General features: G+C 36.8%; 1 protein-coding gene across 3 annotated transcripts; it reads left to right on the top strand.

Annotated features, from left to right (window-relative positions):
• Positions 1–719: 719 nt before the first annotated feature.
• LOC130823603 (serine/threonine-protein phosphatase 7 long form homolog) lies at positions 720–8,180 on the top strand. Of its 3 annotated transcripts, XM_057688280.1 has the most exons (7): positions 720–1,051; positions 5,964–6,061; positions 6,141–6,339; positions 6,711–6,793; positions 6,865–7,059; positions 7,137–7,495; positions 7,575–8,176. In XM_057688280.1, the coding sequence occupies exons 1-5, from the start codon at positions 976–978 to the stop codon at positions 6,868–6,870; spliced, it is 462 nt and encodes a 153-aa protein (XP_057544263.1). In that variant the 5' UTR covers positions 720–975; the 3' UTR covers positions 6,871–7,059; positions 7,137–7,495; positions 7,575–8,176. The 3 variants fall into 3 exon arrangements, with proteins under 3 accessions (XP_057544263.1, XP_057544261.1, XP_057544262.1); XM_057688278.1 differs by lacking the exon at positions 720–1,051 and having other exon boundaries at positions 4,457–6,793; positions 7,575–8,180; XM_057688279.1 differs by lacking the exons at positions 720–1,051; positions 6,711–6,793; positions 6,865–7,059; positions 7,137–7,495; positions 7,575–8,176 and having other exon boundaries at positions 4,457–6,061; positions 6,141–6,185.
• Positions 8,181–8,967: the final 787 nt, after the last annotated feature.

Here is an 8,967-nt window from a genome sequence, read left to right as displayed (position 1 = left end):
AGTAGCAGCGACTTAAGGAGTTGACCAGTCAACTCCTTAAGTCGCTGTTACTAACAGCGACTTACAACTTTTTATTTTTTTTTTCCTTAAGTCGCTGTTACTAACAGCAACTTACCCGAGGCTAGGCTTGGACGTACGGAAGCTTATTTTGGGACATAAGTTTATCCCAATCTTATACTTGGAATTAAAATGTTAATTAATCTTATTTATTTCAATCTTTCACTACCTCTATATCTGTACAAATTTGTCTTAGAGATTCAAATTGAGAAATTTTAAAATGAATACGATAAATTATCAACAAAATACACGAAATAAGATAAGTTTCAACTTATTTTCAAAAATAAGTGTTTAATTCTTAAAACTGCGAATTGGGCTGTTCGCAGTTAGTATGTAACATCCCCAGATTTTAATGACGTAATTATTTAATATTTTAATAACTTTTAAAGATTTTACAATTATATTTAATTATTTTTGAATTAGTTTTAATAAATTTCTTCCATATACGAGTTTAAACATTAACATACTTATATTAAAAGTAAATTTGCGATTACTAAATATAAAGGAGTTGAATCAGAATCATTCTGTTTATTAGAACTTGTGAGCTTTCTTAGTTGGGCTCTTCAAGAAGATAATCTAGAAATAAATAAATTAATTAATTAATTAATTTATAAAATAAAAAGAGGTGTTAGTGTTTTCAATAGTAAACACCCATTGCACCCTCATTTTTGCAAACAAAAGCAGCAGTCCCTTACTCTTCCTCTCACTCACAACTGCCTGCTCCTCCACCCACGCCCAGCCGCAGCTCCTCCCTGCTCCACTAGCACCGGCAGCCGCTCCACCCACGCACAAAGCAGCAGTCGGCAGCAGCCGGCAGCAGCCCTGCTACTCTCTCGCCCAAAACAGTTGCTGCTGCTGCATTTCGTGCACCTCCACCAGCAGCTACGGCTGCCTGCACCGCCACCAAGGCCCACCGCAATGCCTTGTCCCTCCTATGCCACCACCACTACATTAAACACTTGTCTTCTCACCCTTCTTTTCTTATTTCCCCATTGTGAGCCGTCTCCTCTTCTCTCTAATTAATTTTCTAGTTTTTAATTGGAGTTTTATTAATTGTATTGAGTTTGATGTTTGGTTTTGTGTTAAGTTCATTGAATCTTTTTGTGGGTAAGAATTTGATGGATGAATTTGACATATATATAATTTAGAGTTTGAAGTATGATTAGAAATTATGAGTTGTGTGTTGATTGTGTGTTAGTTTCTTTGAATCTTACTATGAGTAATAATTAAAGGTGTTATCTTTGAAATTAGAAATGGTGTGGGCTCTTATGTTACATTTTGGTGGTGTATTAGTGTTATTGATTCTTGCTATGAATAATAGTTAAAAATGTTATCTTTGAACATGAAAGGACTAAGGTTTGAATTTAGAGATGAAATCACTAATAATGTGTATTTATGCTATATTTTGGTGGTGTGATGATTGATTAAATAACCTTAAAAGTTGTTTTAAGACTAAGTCGATTGGTTATCATTGTGATAATTAGTAATGGTGATGATTTTAGTTGACTATGAAAGTGATTTCGATTGTTAAATTGGAAATAATAGTTGCTAATTGTGTGGTTTGATTGTTGTAAATTACAAGTGCTCATATTAGGTTGTTATTAAAGTTATATCGCATAATTTTAGTAAGGCCATGAGAATAATATCAACTTATTGTAGACTTGCGGTGATGCTCGATTGTAGTCTTCCTAGCTCTGGAGAATGTAGCGAAAGATGTCGCGATTCGACCGCGTTATGAATTGTCATCATGTTAGTGTTATATTTAACATTGTGAGACTTAAGCGTGAATGGTTGTTTTATTTTAAGATAATGTGAATCGTTATAACTCAAAGTTAAATGATGTAAGGATACGGTTCACATAATCCTTTTATTCTGTTGTTGATAGAAAGACTTGTTATTGTCGAATTAACGATTATAATTAGTGTTGAATGAGTTGGGTACGTGCTAGAAATAATTGAAAACTTATCGTGAATGGATGATAGTGGTTACTTTGGCTTTTAGCTGGTATGACAAAGTGGATAAGTGGACTTATTAGTTGTACTCCTAACTTATCTAGGAGCTCAATTCATAAGAGGAAGGTAGAACTTTAGTTGGGTGACTTTTGTGACTTGTGGTCGTGCAGTGACGCTTATAGGTACGTACACGCAGTAATTAACCCTTATATAAAATTTTCCTTCAAGAGATCATTGTTTGTTGTTTATTGTGATAATATGCATTGTAAACTATGAGGTACTAGTGAATACACTTTATACGAAAAGCTATCGACTATGAAATCCTTGCGCTTAGAATAGTTATAGAGAATGAGAGTGTTGGTAGGAGGCGGGGACCACCCCTTATTTATTTAAAAATTTGATTATGCTTAACTTGGAGTTAGAATGACTCCTTTATAGGTGAATTTCATATTTTGTTGAGTGGCTCAGTGGGTTTTGGCGTGCTGCTATCCCAGGGCGCTCATTAATAGTCGAAAGTGGGAGTTATTCCCATCTGATAAAGTGTTAGATTATGATTAGCTGGCGTGACTCAACTGGATTATATTCGGTTGATTTAGTAGTCCTTGACGGAGGTGTTACCGTGCGGGCCTTGCAAACCTCAATATGGTGGTCTCTTCACTGGTTTAGTACCTCAGTGTGTTAGTTTTTCCCGAAGGTAGGATCCGAGAGGGTCAGCTGGAGGGGGCATGAGCTCATACTTTGCCATGGGTGCCGAATGGCCGATAACGCCCTTGGCCGTGTCACTATGCTAGGAAGTAGAGAAAAGATACACTGATAGAAAGTTATTCAGTGATAGAAAGTTTACTCATTGATCGAAAGTTATTTAATGATAGAAGGTTTATTCTTTGATAGAAAGCATACACATTGGTAGTAATTTTACTCATTGATAGAATATCTACTCATTGATAGAATAGTTTATGCTAGTGAGAAGTGTGCCTAAGTTAAGTTACCTCAAGGGTATTACAGACTATGATTACACTTACTTTAAGATAGACAAGCTCTATAAGGTCATGTGTTAGGTATTTTGTTAATGCCTTGGTTGAGTTGATACTATGCGTGTTTTGCAAGAGTTTATGTTTTGAAAAGAGGAGCGTGAAGACCTGCATTCTACCCAAGAACACATGGTTCGGGTTGGAAAGGACGTAATGAGATCAAGAAGTATAAGTGGACAATAAACGGTTACTATCTGTGCTTGTGTCTTATGAAATCATCTTATGTTGTTGTATAACATAATGTTATCTAGTAGTTGGCCTTGTTATATTTGATGCTAGTTGCTGATGTGTACGTGTTTGCGTTTATGTTTGATTGTTGATAACCTTCTATGATTGTCCTGCTACGACACATTGGTCTTTGGTCTAATTTTAAGCAGTAGGAGGATCATAGACAGGCGTAGCAGGTATTAGAGTTTCTTTTGCATTGCATTGCATTGAGGGAGAGTGATGAGGGCGAAGCATAACCTGTGTCATAGTGTTATCTTTCGATTTTGTAGCTCTTGTTATCTTTTGTAAACTTTGGTTGTATATGTTTTGTTATGAGGCCTTGTGCCCTCCCTTGTATATTTGTATTTTCGCTGCATAGTTTATAACTCTGTATGGTTTGAGGAGTTAAGTCATTTTAAAACGCAAGCGTCGACACTGAAACCACGATCCATGCTTGGCATGTTGATTTGAAAAGCCGATGACGAATCATTCTGTCGTGGTATGAGATTTTAAAGGCAATGATGCCTTAGATTAGTTTAATGTTTTATTTTGCTAATTTCTCTACCACATGTTCGTTTTTTTTTTAGAAGAGATGCTGCCGAAATTTCCACTCACCTTTTTAAAGTTAATATTTAACGTTCATCTAAATTCTTTTTCTTTTCTTTTATGTAACACCCGAATTTCCTCCCGTCCTTTATGATTTTGGTTTCGTTAAGGGTTGGAAATTCAGGGGTGTTAGATAGTAACTGTGAACAGCATGCTCCACAAATACGCACAGCAGCTCCCTTCGTTCTCGTTTTCCCCAATTCTCAAAACCCTATCTTATAAAACCACTATTAGACTAGCTTTAATCCATTAATTCTTGTATTTCTCTTTCAATTTGGCACTTCAAAACCCTATCTTATATATATAAATATATAAATATATATATATATATATATATATATATATATATATATATATATATATATATATATATATATATATATATATATATATATATATCGTTTTTTAGGGTTTTAATAATGTTTGGTTATTTTGTCAAATATAGGTTACTAGTTCTTAAATCAACATTCTTCTTAATCATCCATAAATAATCAAGGTAATGTTTAATTGTTTTCATAGCTTTATGTTGTTTTTTGAAGTATTGTTGTTGATGAGCATATTGAATTTGTTGAATTTGATGTATATTATATATTATTAGAAATGTTGATGTTGGTATTAGAAATATCATTTGTGAACTTATTAATTGATTTATTATTTGAATTTTATGTGCATTATATATGTATATATATGTATGAACTTAGTTACATTATGGACTTTATTAATTTATAGACCAAAAAGATTATGATGAAATGAATATAATGTACTTGTATGGGTATGAAGTTGATGATGATGTTGATTTTGTTTGTATTCATGTAAAAATGACATCATTTCGCGTCACTATAGTATGTTTTTGGAATAGTTGTATTCCAGAAAGTAGTGGCAAAGTTCATTATGTTGGGAGAAGACGTAGGTTGTTTGCATGCCACTCGAACATGGATTTGAATCAGTTTAAACGTTTTATATGTTTTAAGATTGGATTGGAACCCACTAAAAGTACCGTAAATATAAGCTTTAAATATGACATGAGTGGAGAATTGCTAGCCTTTCCTGTTGAGGATGATGAGGCTATAAATGCTATGTGGGAGCATTCAAAGTCCACACAAATTCTCTCTTTGGAGTTATACGTAGAAAAAGTACCCTTAGGGAATGTGGTTGCTTCTAATCCTACTCCTACCCTTATGCCTATATCAACTGAGGAAACTGTAAATCATTTCGTTCCTTTTGCAAATTGTACTCTTTCTCAACCCCTAGTTCCAATTGATTCAATGGTTAACTTAGGAGAAAGTGATGAGATGGGACCTTGGGATGATGGAAATGAGAGTAATGAGCTCATTGACGATCCTTCTGAGGATGATGTGTATGTCGATGAGGATGCACTAGCAAATGACATAACCCTAGGCAACATTCCTACAATCATTCCTCCAACACCTTACCTTTGACAACACTTGTTGAATTTAGCTTCTATCGGGTAAACAATTATTTTGTTACGTGAACGTGCTAATGCATGGTTACTTGGAGGACACATGTGCACATTACATGCCACCAAGATTATCAATAGAAACACCGAGAAGGAAAATTTCCATGACATAATCGCCTTTGACTATAAAAGAGGTGTATTTGAAATTAAGACTGGGAGGGGAAATAGAGGATCGTCTAAGGGGGGTAAGATTCAACATGAGGACTTGAATCAAATGAAGTGCACATGTAACAAACTTGAGATATACCACCAACCTTGTTCACATGTACTTGTTGTTTGCATCAAACGACACCTTTCATATAAGCAGTTTGTGGATCCGTGCTATACTTCTCAAAGTTATGCAAGTACATACGAACATTACTTTATGCCAATGATCGATAAGAGGTCATGGCCTTAATACACAGGCTTTGAACTTAGACATGATCCCGATAAAATTCGTGGTAAAGGAGGGTCTAAGTCTAAGAGAATTGCAAACGAAATGGATGAGGGAAAAACGAAACGCAATAGTTGTCGTCGTTGTGGGAGTGATACTCTATAACATATAGATGCCAAATATAATGTTAAACTTACAACACAAATATATGATACATAATTACATAATAGTAATATTAACTAAAATTACTGCGAACACAGTAGTAAAGGAGATGGATCCAGCAGCTCCAGGACCCCAAGACCCTAGTGTGTTAACTATGCAGCAAGAGCACAGGAGCACTCCTTTTTGGGATGCCCAGGTTAGGTGTCCGATAGTAATGATTTGCATTTTACTAATGATAACATGCAAGTAACTTATTTAAATGTCTATATTCATAGATGTCCAATACAGACACGTTAGGCACTAGGCATCCAGATTTCGTTCCCTGGGTGATCGATGAGAGGATCATCCTGTACCTTGAGCTCACGAGGTTGTATGACTTTCATCTCGTTGCATACGGTAGAGTTGACCGTGCTATTATCACAGCATTGGTGGAGAGATGGCGTCAGGAGACGCACACCTTTCATCTTCCTCTAGGTGAGACTACCATCACACTGCTTAATGTAGCCGTATGAACACAGCTTCCCATCGAGGGACGTGCCGTGTCTACCGCCGAACGCCAGCTATCAAGCTGGCGTGACATGGTTCACCGCATATTGGGAGAGCGCCCTTTAGCGGAAGTCATTAGGGGGAGCGGTTTGCGGTGCACATGGTTGGTTCAGACCTTCTCGCATCTCCCCGAAGGTGCTGATGAGGGCACCATTTCAAGGTACGCCTTGGCGTACCTCCTATACTTAATAGGAGCTGTCTTGTTTGCCGATAAAACAAGCAACCACATACAGCTCCTATACTTAACTTTACTTGACGACTCCTGGAGCGCATCGCTGAGTATAGCTGGGGCTCCGCAGCCCTAGGATACTTGTACAGGAGGCTATGTGGTGCTGCCCATAAGTACGTCAAGGAGATTCCAGGACCATCAGTCATACTACAGGTAATAACAATAACATTTAATTCTAATCCACATTTGGTGAATTACATACTAATTACATTTGCAATTGTTAGTTGTGAGTGTGGGAGCATATTCTTATCGGCCAACCTTACAGAAGCGTTGGTCGTGGTGATGCTGCTCCTCCGCAACAACCCCCACCAGATGTTGCATATGGGTCACGGTGGAATTTCGCACGCCAAACACGCAAACACACCGGGACCGGTCTAGGATTCTATCGAGATCAGTTAGACCTGCTGCGACCCAACCAGGTACATATTTCAGTACTCATTAACATTACTGCAATTTAATTAATACATCACTTACATTTTCATAACATATATTATAGTTTTTGTGGGACCCCATGTCAAAGCCTACGCAGCTGCTCCTAAGCACTCGGAGATTCAGTCAGGTGCATAGAGGGCTTCTGTGCCACTCATATGCTTTGACATTGTCGACGTACATCTACCAGAGCGCTAACTGTGCCAATATGGGTTGGTACAAGGCATTCCATCGCCTTGCGACAGTAAACCCGAGTTGCACCTGATTTCGCGCAAGAATTAGGGTACGGCGAATTGGATGGAGATCAACTGGCGCCATATCGCTCGTTGTGATTGTAGACTTGAGCTGCCGGCCCAAGGTGCATCGATCGATGTTCATGGCGCACCTACTACATCGAACTACATGCGCCTACAAATGATCCAATTTGTAAGTCTTCATTTACATTTAAACGATTAAGCTGCCGATTACATAATACAATATTACATTAACTAAATATTAATTGCAGGCACAAAGTGCGGCAGCAGTGATGCGGTATAGCCATGAGGAGCCGGTGAGGGAGATTGCGCAAGGCATGTTCGTCGGCACGCAATTTCAGCACTTCATACCGGAAATCGCTGTGGAGTCCTCACCGGCTACCGCCGATGCGTACATCTCATCTCCTGCTTTTGACTATCATTTAGAGGAGATGGACCTTTCATACCCCGTTGACGTTGCAGGGACCTCGCAGGCTGGGCCATCCCAGCCATCACAGCCATCACAGTCCCAATCCCCTCCTCTTCCAGAGCGATATACGAACGCCTCTTACTATCGTAGGAGACCAACTCAGTTGGATAGGGTAGATGAGGGTCATGAGCGTTAACGTTTCGTTTTTGTGTATTTGGATTGACTATATATATATAACGCCTAAAACATACATTGACTTGTAATAACTTATTCTAATGTCTCTAATGCAAATAAAACAAATAACAACTCAATAATTAGGAAAAAAATAAAAGTAAAGTAGATGTTCGTAGTTAGGTCAAAAAAAAGTCAACAGCTGTTCGCAGTTAGTAACTGCGAATAGCTACTTTACTTTTTTTAGACCTATTTGCAGTTACTAACTGCGAATAGCCCCAAACCACAAGTTTTGAAATTGCACGCTTACTTTTGGAAATAAGTTGAAACTTATCTTATTTCGTTTATTTTGTTGATAATTTGTCTTATTCATTCAATTTTTCCCAAATCCAAACACTAATTAAATTTCCATGAGAAAGGAAGAGTGAAAGATTTCATTTATTTATTTTTTAAGATACCACATACATATTTTCATACCAACTTACAACATTCCAAACAAGACCTAAAGGACCACCAAAGCGTACATTTGAATTTGTATCCAATAGTACTTTCAACTTGGTATTTGGGCTACTTGTCTTCACTTCTTGTCAAAGTACGGTTCTTGTTGTCCCTATTGCGGAAGGTTGTGGTAGTCCATCATTCAAATTGCAAGATCCATTTTAGAATTGACTCTTAAATTAGTTTTTATGAATCTATATTTATCACCCATCTTAAGGATTTAGGCCACATACCTAGTACATTAGTTAACTTGTATCAAAGATTTTCGAAGAAGTTATTTTAAAGTAAGGTATAAGTATCTAATAGAACATAAATTAATTTCTTTGGAATTATAGGATAAACTTAGGGAAGATTGAGAGACTTATGTGAGAATCAAAATCAAAATCTTATCTGAAAAAAAAGAAAAATAATATTTACTGTAACTGAGATAAAACCTGATTCATATAAATGAATTTTGAAACTTTAACTAATCGTGATAAAAGACGACCTCTATACTAACCTAAAAATGGAATTAAGGATTGAAAACCTATTATTTCTATCAATTACATATCTTTATCCACTTGTCT

The sequence above is a fragment of the Amaranthus tricolor genome, chromosome 9 (genome assembly GCF_026212465.1).
Source record: "Amaranthus tricolor cultivar Red isolate AtriRed21 chromosome 9, ASM2621246v1, whole genome shotgun sequence".
Taxonomy (NCBI): Eukaryota; Viridiplantae; Streptophyta; class Magnoliopsida; order Caryophyllales; family Amaranthaceae; genus Amaranthus; species Amaranthus tricolor.
The sequence above is the reverse complement of the archived record's forward strand: the minus strand, read 5'-3'. Positions and strand labels throughout refer to the sequence as shown.